The sequence below is a fragment of the Malus sylvestris genome, chromosome 13 (assembly GCF_916048215.2).
Source record: "Malus sylvestris chromosome 13, drMalSylv7.2, whole genome shotgun sequence".
Taxonomy (NCBI): domain Eukaryota; kingdom Viridiplantae; phylum Streptophyta; class Magnoliopsida; order Rosales; family Rosaceae; genus Malus; species Malus sylvestris.
This window is the reverse complement of record NC_062272.1, coordinates 21512890-21540321: the sequence shown is the minus strand read 5'-3', so window position 1 is coordinate 21540321 and position 27432 is coordinate 21512890. Positions and strand designations below refer to the sequence as shown.

The window sequence follows — 27432 nt, the reverse complement described above, 5'->3', positions numbered from 1 at the left end:
GTGTTGGAATCCTTCTTTTCGGATTTGGACTCCAGTTTCTTGGTTGTTTATTTCTTCCATCCTTGTTTTTCTTTCTTTTGGCTGGCAGATGGCAGACAGTCATCATATCATCAATAATAAAGAAAAAGAAAAAGGAAAAAAAAAACTTGTCTTCTGCCTTCACATATTTCAAGGGATTTTTAATACAAAACAAAATGGGGCAGGTTTGGAAAAGCTGGAGGGTTTAATGTTGAAATCCAGTTCGAATCTCTGGACCCCTCTTCAGCGGCGATAGCGCCTTGGGTAGCCTCAAGCTCCCAGATCTCGGAACCATCAGCGGCTCCGACTGCACCACGTGGTGACCTGCTTTCTCTCAATTTTACAAGTCTGCTCCTTACCCAAAACTCAGCCAATGCCAACCCCTAAGTCCATCAGCTTTCTTGACAACCCCTTGAAGACCTACCAAAATAGACTTGGTTATATTGTTTCCAGTGACAATAACCTTTGTGTGCCTGGGAAAAACTGAAAGTTCCTCATCTCCACTTTCTTCGCGAAAAGGCGATCGAATTTGAGAACCACAGAGCTTTGCCTCCAGCATTCTTCCCACTCCAACTTTGATCCTTTCTTTATGAATGTGAGTAATTCTTAAGCTCTGACACAAAATCTTTAGGGAAATCTCTTGTAGTGATAGAAGAGGAGGTAAAAGTATGGGACTGAGAAGAATAGCACGAGCTTTAGAATTAGGCCTGACTTTGGTGGTGCAATCGGTGGCTCTGCTAATGTGGGTTCTTGGGGTTTTGGCCGTGCGGCGGTCTCATCGGGTCGATAACGTATTTTAAATCCTACATCCCAAGCTCATCCCTACCAATTTTCTCTGGCACCAAAATGCGTTAGTGGCTTCGAAGATCTGACCTCGTCGGGTCAAGTAAGTCTGTTGAAGCCGGAGAAGACGTTGGGAAGAATAGAGCTCTGTAATGCGCTCAACTGTGCACAGAGCACTGGTGTTGACGTATCTGCTGCAGAGTATCGCCCGGCCTCCAGAGATCCTAATAGAGTGAAGTATCAGGTGTAGGGCCCACGAGCTGCAGGTTCGGGGATTAATAGAATGTAGGCTCCGTTAAGGCACGGCGACAGGGAGCCCTGTATGATCTCGCGAGTAGAGATTTGCAATGATGAGTCCACTTTTCTTTTAAGCTCTGAGAGATTTGCTTCCACATCTTCTCTTTTTATGAACCTCACAGAAACAGGTGAGAATTGGAACTTGATGAATTGGGTTGATTTCAACGGTGATGCGGAAGGAGCGTAGATTTTGATCCCAATTTTCTACAGATTCACGGTGGAGGTGAAAAAAATGAAAGAGAGCCGACATAACTTTTCATATCGTTTCCCACAAACGGCGCCAAATGTTGATGCACAAAACCGGAGGTCTTGGAACAACGTAAATCCGACCGTGAATCTGCAAGAAATGTAAATAACAAAAGATGTATCGTGGTTCACCCTAAGGTTTGGGCTACGTCCACACTGATATGTATTTATCTGAGGGAGAGAGAGCTCTGAGAGTGAGCTTTGAGAGGGGTGAGAAGGCCTAGGAATTGGCCTCATCTAATTGTGAGGGTGATGGGTCCTTTTATAGAATAAGGACTCATCACTTATTACATATTTGCCCATTTCTTTATCACATAATTACATTTAAGTCCCCCGAGTATTTGTACGAGATCTAAATACGAGGCCCTAAATATGGTATAAACAGTAGTCCCCCAAGTCTTCAGTCAAGATAGTCTTTTGGCTGGAGACTTGAAATTCAGTCCATGTGTGGGTCGAAGTAACTAGATGTCATCTTGAACTGGTACTTGATGCGAGGTGGTGCTCAAAGTGAAATGATGCTCAACTATAAGTAACACATGTTGCAAGGCTGTTCGGCTTGTGGCTTATGTTCCCTTGGTTGTCTCGGCTTGTGGCGCTTGAAGATGAGAGGGTCCCTTTTATAGAATAAGGGCTCGCTCCTCAATACATAAATGATGGGCTAGAGTTGATGCTCACGGCGAGTCGGTTGCTCAATAGACGGCGATGCTCTCTAATGGTGGTGAGGGAGTCATTTTTATAGAATAAGGGTTCGCTCCTCAATACATAAGTGATGGGTATGAACGAGCCCTTTCCGGAGCCTTCTCACCCTCACAATTAGAAAAGGCCATTTCCGAAGCCTTCTCACCCCTCTCACATTTCCTCTCATGACAGAGGTTCTCTCCCTCACCTCTCAGATAAATACATATTCAGTGTGGACGTAGCCCAAACCTTGGGGTGAACCACAATACATTTTGTGTTATTTACATTTCATGCAGATTCACGGTCGGATTTACGTTGTACCAAGACCTCCGGTTTTGTGCATCAACATTTGGCGCCGTCTGTGGGAATTGACACAAAAAATCATGTCGGTTCTCTTTCATTTTTTTTCCAACAACCGTGGATCTGTAAATGTTGATGCACAAAACCGAAGGTCTTGGTACAATGTAAATCCGACCGTGAATTTGCATGAAATGTAAATAACACAAGATGTATCGTGGTTCACCCCAAGGTTTGGGCTACATCCACACTGAATATGTATTTATCTGAGAGGTGAGGGAGAGAACCTCTGTCATGAAAGGAGATGTGAGAGGGGTGAGAAGGCTCTGGAAATGGCATTCTCTAATTGTGAGGATGAGGGGTCCTTTTATAGAATAAGGACTCCTCACTTATTATATATTTGCCCCTTCCTTTATCACATAATTACATTTAAGTCCCCTGAGTATTTGTACGAGATCTAAATACGAGGCCCTAAATATGGTATAAACAGTAATCCCCCAAGTCTTCAGTCAAGAGAGTCTTTTGGCTGGAGACTTGAAATTCAGTCCATGTATGGGTCGAAGTAACTAGATGTCGTCTTGAACTGATGTTCGATATGAGGCGGTGCTCAATCTGAAATGATGCTCAACTAGAAGTAACACATGTTGTGAGGCTACTCAGCTCGTGGTTTATGTTGCATTGGTTGGCTCGGCTTGTGGCGTTGAAAGTGAAGGGGTTCTTTTTATAGAATAAGGGCTCGCTCCTCAATACATAAATGATGGGCTGGAGTTGATGCTCGCGGCGAGGCGGTTGCTCAATAGGCGGCGATGCTCTCTAATAGTAGTGAGGAAGTCCCTTTTATAGAATAAGGGCTCACTCCTCAATACATAAGTGATGGGTTCGGAGTGATGCTCGCGGCGATGCGATTGCTCAGCTGGCGGCGTTGCTCTCTAATAAAGGTGAGGGAGTCTCTTTTATAAAATAAGGGCTCGCTCCTCAGTACATTAATAATGGGTGCTCTCTAATGAAAGTGAGGGAGTCCCTTTTATAGAATAAGAGCTCGCTCCTTAATACTTAAATAATGGGCTAAGTCCCCCAAGTATTTTTCATGAGGCCTAGTTGAGGCCCAATATATGGTACATAATGTAGTCCCCCAAGTCTTCGGTCAATAGAGTTTGTTGGCTGGAGACTTTAAATTGAGTCCATGTATGGGCCGAAGTGGCAGTTGTTAGGAGGCGGTATTTGTATGCCCTGCACTGAAGCTTTGTAAGTGAAGCTTTGCAAGTGAAGCTTTGAAGCTAAAGCTCTGTAAATGACGCTTTTGAGGCTAGAGCTCTGTAAATGAAGCTTTTGAAGCTGATTGACATGAGTGTTTATGTTGATTGACATGAGTGATGATTATGGATGTTGTCATGAGTGATGCTCATGAATGTTAACATGAGTGATGCTCATGAATGTTGACATGAATGATGGTCATGAATGTTTATGTATGATTGTCATGAGTGATGCTCATGAATGTTTATGTATGAATGACATGAGTAATGCTCATGTATAATTTGGAGTACTGAGTATACTTTTGATCACCTGGTTGGTGGCATGAAGGAGAGTACGGGTTGTACATTTCATCACCTGGTTGGTGGCATGAATGGCTAGTTGCCAAATGATATTAGAGTACGGGTTGTACATTTCACCACCTGGTTGGTGGCAATAGCGGTAGGCAAGGTATTAAATATCGATGATATCGGAAATATCGGTAGTCCAAAAACACGGAAATATCGATGGAAATATCGGGATATTATCGATATCGATAAAAATAATATGGAAACCACGGAAATTGTAAGAAAAACTTGGAAATTTTTATTGAAACTTTGCAAGATGTTTATTTAGTCAATTATCTATTAGTTTATCACAAAAAATTGGAAGGAAATGCATTGCATGATGGATTTAATTGATTTAAGTTGATTATATAGCGAGCTGGCAAACATTGTGAGTGTAGAATATATGTAGTAATTAAAGAAAGAAGTTTAAACACACCATAATCATTCATATATAATGAATTAGTACAATATTTTACACTTTATACATTGCATGGTAAGATACATGAGTGACTTAGTACCACATAGAGTTCCTATGAGGTTCAAATTTTTCATTATCTTCATCATCTCTTTGTGTAGAGTGAGTGTATTATGAAGAGTAGTCATCAAATGATAAATCCCCAAAATAGTTTTGCATGTAATTGTTAACATGTCACCCATATGGATCCGAGATTGGTTGACGTTGTCCATAAGAAAAATCATTTGAAGATTGAGTCTCGGATTGTTTCCATGAGTCGCTCGATTCCATCCCAACAGGAATGGGATATGAATGGTAAGGAAATGATTGGTTATGAGTATAACCATAGTTACTACTTCCCACTCCAACAGAGTCCGAAGTTATAGATAACGAGTCATGTTCTTAACTTGACAAAATCCATTTGCCTCTTTCTCTATGAATATAGTCTTTCCCTATGGCACCAATTCCTGGTCCTACCCGCCTACTGCCATAGTCCTCATCCTATGTTGCATGCGTGAAGTTTGCCTCACCAGTGAAGGGGCTCATAAATCCGGGAGGTGGTCCAACATAGTTTCTATATTCACCACCACTACCTCCAGCTCTACCATATCCTTCATCATTCCCACCTCTGGTGGTAGGTGAGTCTCCTGATCTTGTACTAGAGCTATCATTAGTATCAGCACGATGTTGTGGTTGTGTAGGATTGGAAGAAGGTGGAATTCCAATGTTTCTTGGTCTTGGGCGCAATAGTTCTTCCAAAGAGTCAGCGCTGCTAGATCCCACATTCTCCTCTAATACTCTTTCTACATTTATCCCTTCATTACGTGCTTTTTCAGCAACTCTAGGAGCTGGGTTGCCTTTATCATCATCTAAATGAAGAGGTCTAATCCATTGATAAAGTTGGTTACCCTTTGTATCATCATCTTCAGCAACAATATCAAACACATCTAGTGGGTCACCACAGTCGACATAATCTATTTTTGCTTCCTTATCTCGAATTTGAAGCTTCATGTTGTAGTAGCAATAAACTAGTTTTTTCAACCTACTATGAGCCAACCTATTTCTTTGCTTTGTGTGTATGAGTGCAAATGTGCTCCAATTTCTTTCACAAGCAGATGAGGAAGCTGTTTATGATAATACTTTGATTGCTAACTTTCTCACTGTTGGTGCATCAGTCCAATACATGATCCACCATTCAGCTACAATGAAAAACAATGTTGATAAGCCTAATAACTCCAACAAATTCTATTATAAACTGATAGTGAAATATGTTTACACTCACTAGGAGACATTTTTGTTCGAGCAACAACTGATGTTGGTTCTCTAAATTTTCTTCTTGCATCTTTAAACCATGTTAGCTGAATTCAATAAATCGTGTTAGTTTAATCCAACAAAGTAATTATTATAATTTAAGTAATTGTGTACCTTATTTCCAAATTGGCCAACTGCTGGTGATGCAGGGTCTAATTTAGAGTATACATTATGTACAGTACGTATAAGGGTACCATCATCTCCAACACCGGGTCTGTATTGGTATCGAGGATTCAAATAATATGTTGTTCAAAGAAACACATACTCTAATAAGAGAAATAATACTTATGCAACTAAAGAAATGAATTGCAAATTATGACATAATTTATACCTGCTGCATGCAAATTGTGATATAATGTTTTATACCATCGGTCTTCAATTATCTTTATGACCCACCTTGCACCATGTTTTCTTTCCAATTCATCCTTCACTACACGCATCAACTCATATATTGCCCCCATAGTAGGATACACTTCTGTGTCAACGATCCATAAAACTTTGTAAAGAGGTTCAAACACTTGGCACACATGTTTTGATTGAGTCCAAAAAGCATGATCAAGCACTATACTTTCCACCATACGACCTGCATTTGAGCGGCTCAAATTGTGGTTGGCCCAATCGTCACTAGTGAATAGTTGCTTCAACCCTGCTTTCTTCTTAAGTAGGCTGTCTAATGCAATATAGTTTGTGGCGAATCGAGTGGTAGCTAGACGAATAATTTCTCCTTTGCAAAATTCGCACATCTTTGCCAACAACCAACCGTGATTGTAAATATAATTTGTGATCGTTCTAGCTTTTTTTTACCACAGTAGCAACATTCTCTCTCTTCCCCATTGCCTCAAACATGAGATTAATACAATGTGCTGCACATGATGTCCAAAACACACTATGATGCTTCATTAACTTTTTTCCAACTTTGACAAATGCAGAACCATTGTCGGTCACGACTTGGACAACATTATGCTCTCCCACCTCCATGATTACATCTCTTAATAATTTGTAAATATACTTGTAGTTCTTTATATGGTCTGAAGCATCAACAGACTTCAAAAAAATTGTCTTTCCCTTGGAGTATACCATGAAGTTTATGATAGACAATCTGGTCGGGCCAGTCCATCCGTCACACATGATTGTGCAACCATTAGTTTCCCACTTTGACCTCAACTTGTTAACATACTCGCAAATGTCTTTATACTCCATATCCAAATATTCGTTTCTTACCTCATAGGGAGTGGGAGGTTGTACTCCAACACCGGCCTGTTGACATCCCATTACCATATTTTTGAAATGATGTGATGATGTCTTCTCAGCAGGGACATTTTCATATATAAAGAACTTGCTAATTAGACGCCTCATTCCCTCCTTCACATTACCTCCAGTGAAATAACTCCAAACACTTTTTTGACGTGCTTTGGATGACTTATATAAGCTTGAGGCTATTGGTGGTGTTGGTTGTGATTCTCTAACATTGCCTCCCCGTCTCATTTGTGCACCACCACTTGTCCCAGAACCTTGTGCTCTATTAGGAATTTTATGAAGGTGTTCTCTTTCCCATGCTGACTATTTAGAGGCACGTAATGCTTGTTTCAAACTGCGTCGTTCTTCAGGTCCCATGTCATCATCACATTCGTCCTCATCGTCATCATCATCACTGTCAACCGCTTGGCCAATGACTTCTCCTCGTAGCCCAGCTCAAATATTTTCCATTCCATGTGTTATCTTTTCCTTCTGCTGTTTTTTATTTTTTAATAATGTGGTGATGAATGCCTTCACTTCTGGGGGACATTATCGCATCGTTGGACATTTTTTGCTGGATCTAATCCACTAAGATGGTATTTAAGTTGTGTCACTCCGCCACTCTTCATTACCCGACCACAATATTTGCAAATTGTGCCATGTTTGTTTCCGTCTATTGGGTCTCCATGTTCCCAAGTTGGATCACGTTTAGTAACTCCATTGGACATCTTAAATGTACCTATATTTATTTTTCATGAAAATTAGACAATTTTTTTTTGGCCAAAAAATATAGTAGTGATGATGGTTATATAAGAGAACCTAAGTAATAAAGTTATTATACAAAAGAATTAAATACGAAGTAAAGAAAATGCTTGTAAAAATTTAAGTAATTATAAAAATAATATGGAATAATAAAACCTAATATTAATGAATAATAATCCAATTTGATAAAAAAATAATCCTAATATTAAACATAGTAACGATTCTAATGAATAATAATCCAATTTGATAATAATTCAATTTAATAATAATCCAATTTAATAATAATCCAATTTGATAATAAAAAAACCTAATATTAATGAATAATAATCCAATTTGATAATAAAACCTAATATTAATAAAATAATAAATAACATTAAACATATTAAAATTATCCTAGGGAATAATTATACAACATTACTTAATTACTTAAAAAAACTAACATGTAATTGTTAACATTACTTAATTACTTAAAAAAATTAACATGCAAGTATTAATTACTTTAAAAAATTAACATACGAGTCCACACAAATTTTTTTGTTGTTGTATAAATTACAATAATATAAGTATAAGTTTGTAAACTTACCTTAAATATGGAACCCTTTGTGTTGAAGCTCTGGAATGGATTTGGAATGGCTCTGAAAGGGGTAAGGGAAGAAGAAGAAACGAAAAGGTGTAATAGAGGTTTTAATTTTCGAAGGGTCAAAAAATGTATGATGATCTGATACTCCACCTCTGAGAATGTGAAAGAATATCCCAGTGGCATACGGTTTTGAATGAAACCACCATCCATGGTTTGAAATTGTACAAGTTATAATTGTAAAAGTTGTCTGGGTTTTGAATTATTTAGATTATTTTCAATGAAATCACCACTATTTTTGTCCATGGTCTGAAATTATCAAAAGTAATTGTAAAAGTTGTCAGCAAGTTCCTGACTCCTGATAGGAACCACACATACACACACACATAGAGACACGCCACCATACACGCACACAACACACGCACACAAACATCACCACGCAGACACACAGAGACCTTAGTGTCTCTCTCTCTCTCTCGATCCTTCTCTCTTCTCTCCCTTCTCCATTCTCCCACATACACACACACAGATCTCTCGATCCCTCTTCTCCCTTCTCCCACACATATGCACAGAGACCTCAGTCTCTCGATCCTTCTCCCACATGGCCTTCTGCTCCTCCCTCGCCTTCCTCCTTGTCCGCGTCTTCCGCCTCGTCGGCGCCGTCTCTCTCTCGAAACTCTCATCTCTCTCCTTTCTCTCTGCATTGAGATCCACATACACACATACACACCATCGCATCTGCTTTAGGAAGACACCCACCTCGTCTTTCTCCCTCTCCTTCTCGTCTCTGTAACTCAGCGAACGCAGGAACCTTCCGGCGAGTTTCTTGAATTCCTCCGGTTAAGTAAGCTTCGGGTTTACCTCTTTCTGTTCTAAATCGAAGCTTAGATGTGAAATTGAAGTTCTATCTCATGTTTTTGCAAGGTTTTTGGGATGAAATTGGCTTAGGAATAGGCACACCCATCTTCGGCGAGACCGTGGGTGTCGACGAACTTTTCGAACACCTCCGACCGTTTCACGGAAAACAGAAGTTATAAAAGCATTCCTCTCGGCTTCTTTTTCATTTTGATACCTAGATCAGAGTCTAGGGTGCTCTTTTACAGTCGGCCGGAGCTGTAGAAGCTCTGACGTTCTTCTCTGATTTGTACAGATCCAAAATTTCATGATATTAGCGGTAATATCGCGATATTATCGATAATATCGCGATATTTTGACGAAAACTAATTGGATAACAACTAAAATATCAGTAACACGAAAAATGGATAATATCGGCAAAATATCATCGATATTATCGGCATTTAAGACCTTGGCGGCAGGTTGTCGAATAATTTTGGAGTACTGGGCGTACTTTTGATGACCTGGTTGGTGGTAATAGAGGTGGGTTGCCGAATAATTGTGGAGTACTGGGTGTACTTTTGATGACCTGGTTGGTGCTTTTTTAGGCTTATGGACCTTCGCTCTCCACACAACATTCCAGCCCATTTATTTTGGGCTTTGCAGTTTTTTTTTTTTAACTACCCTCTGATAGGGTTTATACATATTACCCTCTGATGAGGTTTATACAGATGTCTCCGAAAGATAAGAAAAATAAATTACATCATTAAAAAATACTACTACATAAGGTGGGTATGGCAGATGGCTGTAGAAGCTTTTGCTTTTACTTTTTCTTTTCCTTTCTACTTTTCCTTTTCTTCTTTTCTGCATGGTCCACGAGTCCCCCGCAATTATCTCTGGTCCTCCGCCTTTTTCTTTTTCTTACTTTTGCTTTTTTTCTTTTTCCACTGCGCCTCTGATTTCTTGAGTATGGGGGCCTGGCTTGAGCACGTTCTCACCACATTCGAGACGTAGCAGATAATCCCTCAGAATATATGCACAATGTCATATGCGACTGTCCAGAAAAGCACGAATGACGAAAGCCTACCCAGAAAGCATTTGAGTCTAATCTGGCTCCAACTATCAAAGTATGAATAAACTGTAAACCCCGTCTTGGCAATGAGTCCAACTGAAGTGACGGTCATGATAAAAAAAAGTAAAAAATAAATCCGGTGAGGCCAGTGAACCCTGAAATTCCAGCAGTGACACCGCCGATGATAGAAAAGACATTGGGGTGATTATAAGTGAACTTAACGCCTGAGCTACCACCCCCAAGATGGCTGCAGTACTCATGGAAGTTGTTGATAGGTCGCACCAGGCATGCATCCCACCTATCACTCTCGGGCATCGTCTATGCCACTCAGCACCTTCTAGAACATGATCTTCGGGTTCGACGACGGAGTCTCCACAGACATCAACTCTGCCGTGGATTTCACCGGTCCAGGCTCCGACGCCAGAAATCACGACTGTGAAGATAACAAACCCCACCGCCACTGTCAGCTCATTCTTCGTCAACGCTTCCATGGCTCTACTATCTCTGCTATCTCTGCTCTGTCGGGTTCTCATTCCGAGACGGCTGTAGCTGTTGAGTCCAACGTCTTTCGTATGGGATGATTCAGCGAAGGAGAAGAGGCTCGGGGGTAAGCTATTCCTGCAGAGCCTGAACGACCGAGTCAGTGAGCTCGAGTCATGGTTCGATCGATCGACGAAGGGAATTCGAAGAAGGTTGGGGTTCCGTCGATTTTCGGGTCGGATCCTTAGGTGGGATTCAGGTTTCGGCTGTTGTGAGCTAGTTGCTGGGGTAATATTGGTGCTGCCGCAAGAATCGTGCTGCACGACTGGAACGAGGGTAGCAACAGCAGCCTCAACAGGCCGCTAATCATCAACTTAGCTTACCTCTAACTGTAACCACCTTATGCAGAAAGTCATCAACTGAATCGAAACTTGGGAGCTTGTATAAAGATTCGGAACCTGCATCTGGGCCAAAACCCACCACTCTTTTTCGCCTGACCTTTCTCTCTCTCTCTCTTTTGTCACGCATTTAGTGAGGTTTCCCGTGACATAGAGGAAAGAGGGGAGTCATTTGATTTGCTGGGATGAGGTATCTTGTTAAAAGCGTTGAGATGTTTGTGCTCTAGGTTTTGGTTTCTACAGATCCACGGTGGTTGGAAAAAAAATGAAAGAGAACCGACATGATTTTTTGTGTCGATTCCCACAGATGGCGCCAAATGTTGATGCACAAAACCGGAGGTCTTGGTACAACGTAAATCCGACCGTGAATCTGCATGAAATGTAAATAACACAAGATGTATCGTGGTTCACCCCAAGGTTTGGGCTACGTCTACACTGAATATGTATTTATCTGAGAGGTGAGGGAGAGAACCTCTGTCGTGATAGGAGATGTGAGAGGGGTAAGAAGGCTCCGGAAATGGCCTTCTCTAATTGTGAGGGTGAGCGGTCCTTTTATAGAATAAGGATTCCTTACTTATTACATATTTGTCCCTTCCTTTATCACATAATTACATTTAAGTCCCCCGAGTATTTGTACGAGATATAAATACGAGGCCCTAAATATGGTATAAACAGTAGTCCTCCAAGTCTTCAGTCAAGAGAGTCTTTTAGCTGAAGACTTGAAATTCAGTCTATGTGTGGGCCGAAGTAACTAGATGTCATCTTGAACTGTTGTTCGATATGAGGCGGTGCTCAATCTGAAATGATGCTCAACTAGAAGTAACACATGCTACGAGGCTGCTCGGCTCGTGGCTTATGTTGCATTGGTTGGCTCGGCTTGTGTCGTTGAAGGTGAGGGGGTCCCTTTTATAGAATAAGGGCTCCCTCCTCAATACATAAATGATGGGTTGGAGTTGATGCTCGCGGCAAGGCGGTTGCTCAATAGGCGGCGATGCTCTCTAATGGTGGTGAGGGAGTCTCTTTTATAGAAGAAAGGCTCGCTCCTCAATACATAAGTGATGGGTTATGAGTGATGCTCGTGGCAAGGCGGTTGCTCAGCTAGCAGCGTTGCTCTCTAATGAAGGTGGGGGAATCCCTTTTATAGAATAAGGGCTTGCTCCTTAATACATAAGTGATGGACTATGAGTGATGCTCGCGGCGAGGCGGTTGCTAAGCTGGCGGCATTGCTCTCTAATGAAAGTGAGGGAGTCCCTTTTATAAAATAAGGGCTCGCTCCTCAGTACATGAATAATGGGTGCTCTCTAATGAAAGTGAGGGAGTCCCTTTTATAGAATAAGGGCTCGCTCCTTAATACATAAATAATGGGCTAAGTCCCCTATGTATTTTTCATGAGGCCTAGTTGAGGCCCAATATATGGTACATAATGTAAGCACAAAACCGGAAGTCTTGGTACAACGTAAATCCGACAGTGAATCTGCATGAAATGTAAATAATACAAGATGTATCGTGGTTCACCCCAAGGTTTAGGCTACGTCCACACTGAATATGTATTTATCTGAGAGGTGAGGGAGAGAACCTCTGTCATGAGAGGAGATGTGAGAGGGATGAGAAGGCTCCGGAAATGGCATTCTCTAATTGTGAGGGTGATGGGTCCTTTTATAGAATAATGACTCCTCACTTATTACATATTTGCCCATTCCTTTATCACATAATTACATTTAAGTCCCCTGAGTATTTGTACGAGATCTAAATACGAGGCCCTAAATATGGTATAAACAGGTTTAGTAATTACAAGTAACTAGAAAATATAGAAGAGGACGAGAGTGAGATCGAAAATGAGAGTATTCATATGGCTTTTGATAATTTAGTTATTAATTTAGTTGAATTTCTTTTTTTATCATATTGTAGATAAACTTATAGAAGATATTGATAATTTAGATGAAGAACAATACTTAGAAAAATATAAGACATATGATTTAGGACTATATAGAATTTCATATGAAGAGATGAAAAAATTAATTTTAAAAATATGAGTAGAACATATTTTATGATCAAAAGAATATAATAATTTATTAGAATTGAAAGTAGAATCTAAACCAGCAGAAGAAAGTAGTACATCAGGAGTAAAATATCCAGTATACACAAGTAGAATTGATCAACAATTTTTAAAACGAACGAATGAACAATATAATGAACAAGCAGGAGTAGATTACATAGAAGAAAGTATGATGAAACCATATTGAAAAAATAGGATTCCATGTTTAAGAGGATTAAGACAAATTAATTTAGTAGGTAATATATTAAACTTAGATAATGTACATCCACAAGATTGGGAAAGAACAATTGAGAGATGGGAAAAAGGTTGCGTACATGCAGTATTAATGTTAGATTTTAGTCATTTACAAAATATATTAGATTATTTTGAGCATACTTTAGATGGTTTAGTTTTTTATTATTTCCAGTCATGGAAAGTTCAAAATCCAGAACAACATTAGGTTGCTAAAACACATTTTAATATTGATGGTTTTGTTACTTTGATTAAACAAATTTTTTTAGATCATGATAGGTTAGATGGCAAAAGCGAGCAAGAACAAATAAGAGCAATTAGAAATTTAGAACAATTACAAATTTGTGATTTACACTATATAGCTGAGTATACTACATATTTCTTTAAATATTTAGGAAGAACAGGTAGAATTAGTGATAGGAGAAAAGATTTGAAATGAATGGCAAAAGCATCAAAGAAAAATGATATTGTAATAGGACCTAGAATTCAACATGTATATGATATACTTAGACAAGAGTGTAGTCAAATAAAAGCTAATAGACAAATTAGGAAGTAATTTTATATGAGCTGTAAAAATATAGATTTACCACAACAATATGGTTGTCATAAGAAAAATAAGCATAAAAAAATATACAAAAAGAAATATAAGTCATATAAACTATACAGACAACATAAGAATTTTAGCATAAGACCTTCAAAAACATATGGGAAGAGAAAATATATTCCAAAATAATTTAGGAAAAGAAGTGGCAGACCTTGGATTAGAAAATATAAAGCACCAAAAGATAAGAGTAGTTGTAAATGTTATTTGTGTGGAGAAGTTGGACATATTAGACCTAAACGTCCAAAATTAGAAAAACAATCGAGAGATAAAGTACATTTGATAAAGTTGTTTAAGTTAGAAGAAGATGAGGATATATAGTTAATATATAATCTAGATGATTTAAGTGATAATGAGAGTATTTATAGTATAGAAAGTATAAATATGATAGATTCAGATTCAGAAGATTCAAGTAGTTCAAATAGTGATTTAGAAGAATATATGTGTGCATTAATAGAAGAACAACATGAAAAAGAGTATAAATATACAAATTTAGGTTGGCCAGAAAAATGTTATAAGTGTAGCAAGTTAGTTGCAAATAAATATTATAATACATATTCAATATTGTGTGAAAAGTGTTATAGTAATAGGTTATTAGAAATTAATTCAGCAGAATTATAAGAAAGTACTGAAATATTGTTTATAGTATAAAAAAGCAAAAAAATAATTCTTTAATTACCATAAATTGTGAAATAAAAATAGCAAATGAACACAAAATACAAACAACATCTATGATAGATACATGAAGTACAAAGAGTGACATAAAAGAAGAGTTAGTGTCAGAAAAATATAGACAAAAATTAGCAAAACCAATGAGAATAAAACAGTTTGATGAGATACCAGTTTCTTTAACACATTGTATTAATAATGAGTCTATCAAAGTAGAAAAACAACAATTTAATTTACCATTAACATTTGTTTCACCAGTAGGATCATACTTATTCATTTTAGGTTTAATTTTTTTGAAAAGTTTGCAAGGTTTTTTATTGATGAATCCTAAGATAACATTTTTCAAAAGAGGCATTACAATAACTGATCAAAGTAATATTGTAGAAGCATACAAAAGCATAAGTATAGAAGAGTCTAATGGCCAAGATAGTCATTATTTAGAAAACTCAAAAGAAAATGATGAGCATAATAATATAGAAGAGTTTGATGAAGAAATATTTGAATATGAATATCCGATTTTAGAAGAAGGAACCCGTATAGAAATATTACAGTTAGATAGACCAAAGAGTTTAGAAGAATTATTACAATCAGCAGAACAAACTAGAATCATAGGAGAAGACCCATAGTTATAATGGAGTAAAAATAAAAGATTAGCAAAATTAGATATAATTAATCCAGATTTAACCATTAAGACAGTTGATATGCCTTGTAGTTTATTAGATAAACAAGAGTTTAAGCAGTAAATAAAAGAGTTGTTAAATTTAAAAGTAATTAGACCCTCCAAGTCTAGACATAAATCATCAGCATTCGTTGTGAGAAAACATTCAGAGCTAAAGATAGGTAAGGCTAGAATAGTTTACAATTATAAGAGATTAAACGATAATACATATGAAGATAGTTATAAGTTGCCGAATAAGGATGAACTTATAAATAAAATTCAAGAGAGTAAATATTTTAGTAAATTTGATTGTAAATTAGAATTTTGGCAAATACGATTAGCAGAAGAATTAATTGAGTGGACAACTTTTACTTGTCCAGAAGGACATTTTGAGTGGCTTGTTATGCCATTTGAACTTAAAAATGCTCCATCGATCTTTCAAAGAAAGATGGATCAAATTTAAAAAAAAATATGATAATTTTTGTAGTGTTTATATAGATGATAGTTTAGTACATAGGAAAAAGAGAAATGAACATGAAAAGCACTTAGAGATAGCTTTACAAGAATTTATTAATAATGGAATTGTGATTAGCAAAAATAAAAGGGAATGATTATTGGCACTCCAAAATTCTCATTCTGCACTTCAAACTTTTTATATTTATAAAGAAAAATACACTTGTGAGAAGTGTATAATGAGATTTTTGGAGTGCCAATAACACTTCCCAAATAAAATAGCATTAGAAAAACAAGATATAGAATTTTTAGGAATATATAAAACCGTGCGTCATTGATAAATGCATGCGAACTCTGCTGGATGTTAGAAGTTGGAACACCTTTATTCTTTTCTGTTTGAAGGCTTTGAAGAGCAATCTTGCTATTTTTGAAATTATTTATCCTTATGGTTAAATGAAAGTTTTCTAGGATGTTTTGTATCGTTTTCCAAAAAAAAAATAAAGGAGACAAAGAAGGGGACGAGAAGGTAAAATCAGAAGGAAAAAGAAAGGGTAAATTACATAGTAGCCCCTCAGGTTTGAGCTTTATTGCAATCTCATACAACATCTTTAAAACATTTCACTTTCATACCTCAAGTACTATTTTATTTCAATTTCATACAACCGTTAGATTTTCCATCCGTGGATCTGTTAAATGCTGACGTGGCTGCCACATATATGACATGTGACTACCAAATGTCTGCCACGTGGCAAATAAAATAATTTTTTAATTTTTTTTTAAAAAACCTGAAATTGGAAGAAAAAAAAAAGGTCTGAACCCAGAAGAAGAAGAAAGAGAAAGAGAAGAAGAAGAAGAAAGAGGAGGGAGGAGAAAGAAGAAGAAGAAGAAAAAAAAAAGAAAAAAGAAAGGGGTCCGAACCCAGAAGAAGGAGGAAGAAGAAGAAAGAGGAGGAGGAGGAGGAGGAGGAAGAAGAAGAAGAAGAAGAAAAAAAAAAAAAAAAAAGGGACCGAACCCAGAAAAAGGAGGAAGAAGAAGAAAGAGGAGGAGGAGGGAGAAGAAGAAGAAGAAGAAGAAGAAAAAAAAAAAAGGTCTGAACCTAGAAGAAGAAGAAAAAGAAAGAGAAGAAGAAGAAGAAAGAGAAAAAAAAAAGAAAAGGACCGAACCCAGAAGAAGAAGGAGGAAGAAGAAGAAGAGAAGAAGAAAGAGGAGGAGGAGGGAGAAGAAGAAGAAGAAAAAAAAAAAAAAAGGTCCGAACCCAGAAGAAGAAGAAAGAGAAAGAGAAGAAGAAGAAGAAGAAGAAGAAGAAGAAAGAGAAAGAGAAAAAAAAAAAAAAAAAGGGACCGAACCCAGAAGAAGGAGGAAGAAGAAGAAGAGAAGAAGAAAGAGGAGGAGGAGGGAGAAGAAGAAGAAGAAGAAGAAGAAAAAAAAAAAAAGGTCCGAACCCAGAAGAAGAAGAAAAAGAAAGAGAAAAAAAAGAAGAAAGAGAAAAAAAAAAAAAAAAGGACCGAACCCAGAAGAAGAAGGAGGAAGAAGAAGAAGAGAAGAAGAAAGAGGAGGAGGAGGGAGAAGAAGAAGAAGAAGAAGAAAAAAAAAAAAAAAAAGTCTGAACCCAGAAGAAGAAGAAAGAGAAAGAGAAGAAGAAGAAGAAGAAAGAGAAAGAGAAGACGAAGAAAGAGAAAAAAAAAAAAAAAAGAAAGGGACCGAACCCAAAAGAAGGAGGAAGAAGAAGAAGAGAAGAAGAAAGAGGAGGAGGAGGGAGAAGAAGAAGAAGAAGAAGAAGAAAAAAAAAAAAAGGTCCGAACCCAGAAGAAGAAGAAAGAGAGAGAAGAAGAAGAAGAAAGAGAAAAAAAAAAGTGGCAGATATGTTTTTTCTAAAAAAAAAATTAAAAAATTATTTTATTTGCCACGTGGCAGACATTTGGCAGCCACGTGTCATATATGTGGCAGCCACGTCAGCATTTAACAGATCCATGGATGGAAAATCTAACGGTTGTATGAAATTGAAATAAAATAGTACTTGAGGTATGAAAGTGAAATGTTTTAAAGATGTTTTAAAGATGTTGTAATTTACCCAAAAAGAAAAGCAGAGTTGGTGGGCGGTGAGAATCAAATCAAGTGAACTTGAGAACCACGTGACACCAAAGGATCGTCCTCAATGTCATCGGATCGTCCTCCATCCACCACACTCTCAGAGTACCTAGCAATGCAAAACTCTACCCCATCGCCACCACCACAAACACCGTCTCCATTTCTCTCCTCCACACCCACCACCGCCTCCTCCACTGCCATTCCCATCCTCTCAATCAAAGACCCCAAAACCCTCCTCTCAATCATCATCGTCTTTTCCATTTTCGCCCTCCTCCTCTTCCTCTCCTCCTCCTCCTCCTCCTCGTCATTCTCCTCCTCCGCTGCCTCCCGCCATTATCGACCCGACCCATTTCTCTTTCCCAACCAGCAAGCCCACCGCATCATCTACCACGACAACAACTCCTCAGATCCCACGCCTCCCTCCATCGCCTACCTCTTATCCGGGTCAAAAGGGGACTTGGGTCGGATCCTGAGACTTCTCCACGCCGCCTACCACCCCAGAAACCAGTATCTCCTCCACCTCGACCGCTCTGCCTCCGATTCCGAGAGGGAAAAGTTGGCTCTCAGAGTCCAATCACTGCCCATTTTCAGAGCTGCCCAGAATGTCCATGTCATTGGTAATGCCGATTTTGTGTACCCAACTGGCTCATCTGCTATCTCCTTTACGCTCCATGGCGCCTCGATACTGCTGCGTCTTTCGCCCAATTGGGATTGGTTTATCAGCCTCAGTGTTCGTGATTACCCACTAATCACACAAGATGGTTCGGATGCTTTCAATTCGTGGCATTAATTGGATTTCAATTCACAGTTCTGGTGTTTTGTTCGTAAATTTTGATTTTTTTTGTATGGTTTTCTATATTGGTTTTTCTGGCTTCTGCAGATCTTCTTCACATTATGTCATTCCTGCCGAAAGATCTAAACTTTGTGAACCATTCAAGTTATATCGGCTGGAGAGAGTACGAACATTTTCCTTGGTTTATTGATTTCGAGTTTTATGTTATCGTTACTCGAGTTTTGTGGTGGATGCTGTGAATGAGTGTGAGGTTTGTATTTATTTGGTGCTACAGGTCTAGGAGATTGAGACCGATAATTGTTGACCCGGGGCTTTATCTTTCGGAGAAAACTGACATGTTTTATGCTACACAGAAAAGGGTGTTGCCTAATGCTTACCGGTTGTTCACAGGTACATTTCTTTTATTCTTTTTGTTGACTAATTTTTGCCTAATTTCAGTCCTGTATTTCACTTATTAGAGTGGAAAGTGTAATGTGGAAAGAACGATTGCCTGTAAGTTAGTGTGAGCTACAATTGCATACAATGTGTTGTTTAGGAACTGAATGAATATCAATAATCTATCTAGGTTAGCCTTGCAAAAGTTAACTGAGATTTATCCATCTACTGTACTCCCATCAGTTAGTGTTATAATTTTAAAGTGGTGGGAGCTTGTATAATTGTATGATTAGGCTATATCAGCAGTCCCACTACTGGATTCTCAGGTATCCTAATGGTAGTTAAACATGGCCGGTCATGTCAGTTAATGTTGGTTGACTTAAGTAATTAATAGTTTTAGCACAATGTCGTTTTTTGGAGGATGGGGCTCTTCAAGCATTTATTGGATTAAGGCAAACATTCCCTTGAGCCTAAATGGTTTGTCGGTTCCACTTGCATTACTTGAGATAGGAACAAATCCTAAAGGAAACATCCTTCCAGTTTGCTTACCCACTGTCATTTGTGTAAAGAATGTTGAGGGGATATGTTGTAGACCTATGTTTTGGTGGTTTAGGATAAAACTAATGTTGGCAATGAAAGAACCAATTCTTGAACAGCAATCTAGTGGTTTTTCCTTTGGTGGTGGAGAGCCTTGAGATGAACGGAGAGGACCTAGTTTAAGCCCTGCAATTGCCACTCCTACAAAGTGAGTTTGAGTTCCCAACTTAAGTAAACAACTTGGTGCTTTATCTTTGAGTTCAGAACAAAAATTTGATTACTGGTTACCAACAAACATAGAGTTGGTTTCCAATCCATAGCGTCAACTGCCAAAATATATAAGGAAGAACTTGATTTCCCCCTTGTTATCAACAAACATAGAGCTAGCGATTCTCTTTTTCATCCTCATTAAATGCTATACACTATTCCTCTCCAATTAGACACCAGGTCTCTCTCTTTCACATACACATATGAACACAAACATCTCTACATTTATTTTCGCATTAAAAAAAAATCATGAGTAACTGTATCTTTCACACCCCTATTAGCTTAGTTGGTTAGAGCAGCCCTTCCGGGTTTGGACACGTCCTCACTCGTTCTTTTTTCAAGATCTTTGAGCCTCTTCCTCACTAAAGTTTCGCATCTTGTCCTGCCGCTCATAGGCTAACCTTGTACCCTCCTTACCATTATCCTTTTTGTAGTGACGAATCTTGTATGTGTTCCTAAGAAAAGGAAGTCGTCCATTTTTCGGGGTCTCGAAGGGGCGTGGAAACACATAAGAACTCTTGAATGGAAATGGAAAAGAGATGTAACTCTAGTTTCTTTGGAAATGGCAAGATCTTTGGTGCAAGAAAGAGTTGACCCGTATCATTCTAGTATGCAACTTAGGAGCTACTTAAAAAATCTTGATGGTGTAAATATGCAAGATCCTTAAAGTTAACTGTTGAGTTGTCACAAAGAGACGGTGTATAGAAGTTAATATCATGTTTATACCTGGGTTGAACTTGTGGATAGATTCAAGAGTAATTGCCTATACGGCAATGACTACTCTTTTCCATTTATTAACTTGTAACTTCTAAAGGCTTTTGGAGGACCGAGACCATGGAAAAAGTGATACGTGCCAGTTATTGCTCCCGCGATGCCCGTAAGCTATCCTGAAAACACTATTACTTTGGAGATATAAACTGTTATGATAATTCACTCGTAACTGTTTTCTTACCGCTGTTATGTAAAAGCTACCCTTCTCTCTTTCTGTATGCGCTAGGGATCGTTTGGAAACCAAGTAGGAGCACTTTATTCTAGTACAAATGAAAAAATTTGTCAAACTAACTGCTATGATTTTTTCTGCAGGTTCTTCTTTTACGATTCTAAGTCGTAATTTCATTGAATTTTGTGTTGTTGGTATTGAAAACCTGCCAAGGACTTTGTTGATGTACTTCTCAAACACACCTTCTGCTCTTTCGAATTACTTCCCCACCATTCTTTGCAACTCCCAGCAGTTCAATAAGACTATCATAAACCACAACTTGGTATATGCTAATTCCGACACACCCCCTAGAGAGAAGCCCCAGCCAATCAGTTCCACTGGTTATGATGCTATGATTCAGCATGGAGCTGCCTTTGCCACTGGACTTCAGTTAGACGATCCAATCCTTGACCGAGTGGACAGAGAAGTTTTAAAACGCAGACGAGGAAAAGTTGTTCCTGGAGGCTGGTGTTTAGGTGGGTTTGCAAATGACACATGTTCAGTGTGGGGGGATGCTGATATTTTGAGGCCTAGTCCACGAGCAAGAATACTTGAGAGACTTTTAGTCAGATTGCTCTCAAATGGCACATTCCGGTCTCATCAATGCATAGACGAGTGACATGGATCCTCAATCCCACGAGAGACGGAGAAACAGATAATGTAAGCTACCCAGCCCTTCAACATTTGAAAATTTTGGAAGAGTACTGCTACGGGCTGAATATTTTTAGCGACACTATGCTCGTTTAAACTGTGTTGTAAAATGAATTACAAGTCATTGTGCTGAGAGTTGACCAAGTTGTCCTGTTGTACAAGTGATGTATTGCCTCCACCCTCTACAAGGAAAGTAGTTTGTGTTTCTTTTTACCTCTCTTGATTACATTCTTTGTTGGAAGTCAATTGCTTCTGAAAAAGAACTTGGAAGTGCTTCTTGAAGAAGCATATGTTAGTCACTTTCTCGAGAAACCACTAAAAAGTGTTTTTAGTACCCTTAACTTGCTGTCACTAAACATAAGCACACTTAACTCACCGTAAAACACTACTACGAAACAGTAACAGCATCTGTAACATAGCTAGCACTGGGACAACAGCTGCGATTAAAAAGTGATTAAGACCGTTAATTTTGTCGTTCAATTTCTAACAATGGCGTTCACTGGAATTGGAGGACCGTTATGTTATGTAGTACAAAGCATCCAGAGAAGCCACTGAGCAGATGAAAGAACATCTGCCACTGCCCCGTCCCTTGCCAAACTTCTAAACATTTCATTACAAACCTTTCAGATACGAATAAAGTTCCCTACAAGGCTACCAGCAATGCATGTACTCCACTAGCACATCCTCAGCTCTTCTATATCTCTCCGATTACTACTCCTCGGCCGCCACACGTGCAGCGATGTTTTCTCAATGCACTGATATCTCTCTCTCTCTCTCTCTCTCTCTCTCTCTCTCTCTCTCTCTCTCTCCTGAGCTAGCAAGAACTTTCAGAAAACTCCGAAAAATGTGGCTACCGCAAAAACTAGAAACAACCCACCTCCCACATATCCAACCTGATTGAAAATACGGTTAGTTTGCAGTATTGTGACACGGCATCAAACCGCAAGCTTTCAAATTTATTAATATCACGGGAAAGTTGTGGTTCTTACCAGTTTTTCGGAAATGTAATTGGCGAGAAATGCACCTCCTAGAACAGCGATAGATGTCGCAAGTACGTGTCCAGCAGTGGCTCCACTTGCCACACCCCATGGAGACTATTCAAGAGGAAACTATCATCAAGATCCAGTTGAACATGGAAGAAAGATTTATGCTTTTATGAAACTAAACAAGGTTGAACCTGTGCAGCACCAAGAGCGATTGTGGCAAGCATTGAGCGATCTCCCCATTCCTAGAAGCAAAACCAATATAGTCAGTTTTGAAATCTGTTGTTATGAAACAGCTGGAAATAACTACAGTTTCCTTTTAGTATAAAAATTGGGACTGCCACAACTGTTCGTTCAGTAGACATAAGTTTCCTTTTAGTACAAGGGAACTTCTGCCATTTTATTGCATATGAAGGCACTGCCATTCGCATTGATATGCGGTTAAAAGTTAAAGATCACAACAATGTTGGAGAACAAAGATTTCCATGATGTCTGACATGTCTGGGAAACTTGATAGCTAAGCAGACATTTGATGTTGCTGCAGATAAGGGAAATATGCTTACGGCAACAAATACGAGGGTGAATGATTTCCAGACAATTTCAAATGGATTAGTGAGCCGCTTTGACACCTGAGAAAGTACAAAACAATAAGAATGAATAAGAACAGAACAGTCTAAAATGGACTTGGAAAAATATACGACCGCACAAAGCCTGATACATGTAAACTTGTGAATAACTAGACCTACCTTCTCTTTCACAAGCTCCTCGGCTTCGGTGTATTCATCAAGCTCAGGGCTGCTTTTATCACCACTTTTAACATCACTGGATGGCAGGTCCCACGCATCTTTTATTGATTTGAGACCAAAGAATAGCAGAAGAGTTACGGCAGCATATTCTCCAATTGGCAAGGCTGTTGGAATGACCACGAAATAATAAAACGATGAGGAGACTGAATGTAAAATAGAGTTTAGATTTGTATAATATTAAAACATCAAGCACAAGTATAGTTTAACTTGTTGACACACACTGGAAATACCCAACTACGGAAGGAGTTCAGAATGGAAATGTATGACTAATCATCCATCTCTTACCATCCAAGCGCATACAAATTCATAATAATTCATTCATCAAAAGAGGAGAGAGCTTTATCTAAAAATTCAAGTTCTGTACATAAAATCTATAGGCACCTTTGATGATTTAACACTGGCTTTAATGCAGCAGCGGCATCTATGGGTAATTTGGAATTTGGTTTCTCTGACGTGGCGGGTTTCAGGTAGAATTATGGGCGAGAACTAGGATTTATTGATATCAAAGTCGATGAAGATGATGTCCATTTAGTCTATTTACAAAATTACACCCTTTTTTTCCTTGAAATTTTAGCACTCTGACATCATTTTCTGTTCAAACTTCATTTATATTGAGTTTGTGATTTTACCCAAGAGAAAGCCATAAATAAGTATATGTGTAGAGTATTACATTTCCTATGAGCACCTGAACACATGTAATCCTCCTGTTTACTTATACCAAGTACCAACAAATACCAGAAAGAACCCCAATACCACTAGGAGAGTCCCCAAAAGGTCGGCGTGGTTGAACTCGAGATCATTTCTGAGTAGATCAAAATTGAGTCACGAGAATAATGTGTCTTTGTTTAAGATCTTTTTAGGCTATCTGGTAGACATTATCAACTAAGACAAGCAAGTAGAGAACAAGATACATTGCACGCAATGCAACATAGACAACAAACCAGCTAGCATTGTATTTGAAAACAATGATAAAGTTGGTAAATGCCATTAACGATGTTGATTAGGGACCTTAGGATGGGGGAGGGAAGTCATTTAGACTATACCTTTATCTTTATAAAAATGTTGATTGGGAAGCTGATTAGCAGTGAATATCTAACTGATCTGCTGATAGCAGTACATTAACATCCTTTCACTGGATACGTATCAAAGATAAATGTCCTACATAACTAACATTAGGAAACTTACTTGTCAAGAAAATATGTTCTGGATGAAAAATGCCAAGAATTACAACTTACTTGTCTGGAATTGAGCAGGGACCGAGTTAAATATTCGCCCAATAATGACAGACAGGACTGTCATAAGTGTAAGAGCACCGGTTGAACCCAACAGAACCTGTTCAATTTAAGCAAGAAACCGAGTATTCTTCAATTAAAACTGAAGAGCAAACTAGCATTTGCAATCTAACCAACACCATTTAACTAAGTTGTTCCCACAATGATACTTCGATTGTTTTGTATTAAGGGCAGTGAAGATCATAAACAGAGATCCAATTCAACAATGGAACTCGAAACTCATGTTCAAGATATCAACAGGTGATAACAGATCACAAAATGAACAAAAGGATATTGTGATAAGTTTTCAAGAATTTTTCATCTCCTAACAAAGTAACAATCTAGAGTGAATAGGGAGGGTAACATAATGCTTGAACCAATTTAGATATCAACTTAAGAGGTTGTTGGAATTAAGTGCGCCTTTCCCATAATACAAGAAGAAAGCACCGACCAGTAGCACTCCACAATTTCTTGATGTAGACGTCAAAGCATTTTTTCAGAATTCATTATTAAAGGCCCGGAAGACGAAGAGCAAAGCTCTATGCTACAAACAAGCCAACTCCTCCTCCATTTGCTCCGCTTTTCAACTCATTTCAAAAACTCTTCTTTCTTCTATGTACTTGTCTATGTATCGGAGTTAATATACTTGAATTACTTCAGAATATTCCAAGATTTATTTTATCCTAACTGTGTTTAAGCTCGATAGATGGTGCAAAATACCATTAGCTCGACTAGAGCAAACTAATGAGCGAAACATTGTTTCTGGTTTCATTCCAAAATAAAGGCAGCAACAGGTTGAAAACAACTTAGATGTACATAGATGACTTCGAAGCACAATGTCCTTCTCCGTAACATATTAGGGGAAGAAAAGCAGAAAATAAAAAATCTTCTGTTGCGAGGAGAACCACCGCATTTTGTTTCCATAGTAGAAATCAAGGGTTTGTTCATATATTAGAATATATTCATATGTCACTAGGCATACAAACTCATTCAACAAATACTACATGTACGTATGCGCATCTGTAAAGATTGGCAGAATAACCGAAGAAAGAGTGCAATCAATCTCAATGGATACGTAGTGAAACTTCAGATGAGTTAGAAAGAATCATACCAGTGCCTTGTCATATTGCATGGCCAGGAGTGCAGCAATAAAGAATGTCTGGTCAATGGACAGAAAGTATAACTTTAGGTCCACTTTCAATTCTTGTCGCACACACAATGAGAAAAAATTACAGAGAGTTCGTGTATTGGAAACTAGAATTATGACATAGGTTTTAGGTTCAATAGTTTGACTTGTTTGACCTGTCATGATGGTATATCCAATCTCAGCCAACACAATAATCAAAATAGACTTCCTTAAAATAACAAAATAGAAACTATTGAACCTAAAGAGGATAAGGGATTTAATATAACAAAATGGAAACTATTGAACCTAAAGAGGATAAGGGATTTGATATATCAAAATAGGTTCTAGTTAAATTTAAAGAGACTTCCTCAAAATAACTAAAATAGAGAAGCCGAGGCGAAAAATTAGTTACCTTGTCACCAATTTCAGAAACAAATATTAGAGAAAATGCAGCTGTAAAGCCTGATTTTGCGATTGCCGCTAAAAGTGTTGAAGGTCCTCCTTTCACAAATGCAATGAGAGCAAAAACTAAGGCACACCCAAGCAGCACAAGACCCACGGAGAGAGGATAAGGGATTTGAACTGGAGGCTTCTCACTGCCAAATCATGAAATATAAAGTATGGCTCAGGTGACGTTAGCAGTTTAACATCCAATGATTCGAAGGAATCTACTCCATGGACTATAACTCACATTTCAGATGAACCGTTATTGGGTGCATCACTGGGAAAGATTTTCTTGTTCTTGTTTTCCTCACTGTCTTCATAGCCTCCAGATCCGATACTAACATTAGATGCTTGGACTTGTACTTTTCTGCTGGCGGACCTCGATATCTGTCTACACCTTACTATAAATAAGTCAGCCAGTGTATTACTCAGAACAAGCTATAAGCACACAAAAGATTGAACTTCATGGATCGCATAAGAAAGGTAAACAGTGTAGCCTCCAGAGTTGTTGCAAAAATCACCACCTCAGAAACCAGACAGAGTGAAGCAAAAGAACAATGTAGTACTTCAACCATTTCGAACCAGTCACATAATTTGTTACTAGGTATGCTGTATGCACCCCGATCCACTTTAGTAATGAAAAAGCAGCAACTTGCAAATAACCTATGGGAGAGTTACATATTTCATTTCATCTTAACAGAAGCAATTCATGTCCTACCACCACTAACTGAAGAAACTGGCACCCTGAACCGACTTCCACGCACGCTCTAATTCTACACAAAACTGTGAGAATTACTATGATTTTCTCAACCCGGATTGCAAACCTTTCACAAGGGTCAATCTACAAGTACAAGGTCAACCCAGATAGGCAATGAATCTTGTAATTGACTTTAAATTATCAGAAGCATGATAACCCAACATCCAACCAACAAAACTAGCAATTAACCAAATTGTATACAAAAACAAATATAATCCCAAAGCCAATTAAGCAATATGCAACAAGTTCATCTTTGAATTACAGTTAGAGAGTAAAGGTTAAAACTTGAAAATTGAAGTAGTGATTTCAAGGGAGCAAAAAATAAAAAATAAAAAAAACGATAAGAACTTACATGAGGGTTTTGTGGAAAGGGCGGAACAGCTTGGAAGAGTTGTCAGCTTCTTGCTTGGATGGAATGCCAATGGCGTATGAAGAATCCCCAATCCCAATCCCTGCATTCTTTCTTTCTTTCTTTCTTTCCTTCTGGGAGTGTTTTTTCTACAGTTTTTCCATCTTCTTTTTTCTGTGCAAGGCTGCAAGTGCTCAGATCAAACCAAAAGAACGAGCAATATTTTCTGAGTTGGGTTTTGGGATTTGGCAAAGTACAAGGTAGGATTGATTGAGCTGAGAAAGCAAGTTCTCGACCAATTTCAGTTATGAGAGTGGG

At 38.3% G+C, this 27432-nt stretch overlaps 2 protein-coding genes across 2 annotated transcripts; one reads left to right on the top strand and one right to left on the bottom strand.

The window, feature by feature from the left end:
* The first annotated feature begins 16098 nt into the window (after positions 1-16098).
* Positions 16099-21591, top strand: LOC126596612 (beta-glucuronosyltransferase GlcAT14A-like). The gene is made up of 5 exons (XM_050263257.1): positions 16099-16239; positions 17773-18537; positions 18657-18732; positions 18844-18959; positions 20832-21591. Exons 2-5 carry the CDS (start codon positions 17844-17846, stop codon positions 21344-21346), a joined length of 1401 nt encoding a protein of 466 aa, XP_050119214.1. The 5' UTR covers positions 16099-16239; positions 17773-17843; the 3' UTR covers positions 21347-21591.
* A 225-nt stretch (positions 21592-21816) lies between these two features.
* Positions 21817-27430, bottom strand: LOC126596614 (protein PAM71-homolog, chloroplastic-like). The gene is made up of 10 exons (XM_050263268.1): positions 27118-27430; positions 26256-26409; positions 25977-26160; positions 25550-25597; positions 24403-24499; positions 23108-23271; positions 22925-22990; positions 22556-22606; positions 22368-22472; positions 21817-22271 (listed from the first exon to the last, which is right to left on the bottom strand). The coding sequence occupies exons 1-10, from the start codon at positions 27221-27223 to the stop codon at positions 22206-22208; spliced, it is 1041 nt and encodes a 346-aa protein (XP_050119225.1). The 5' UTR covers positions 27224-27430; the 3' UTR covers positions 21817-22205.
* Between the last annotated feature and the right edge of the window lie 2 nt (positions 27431-27432).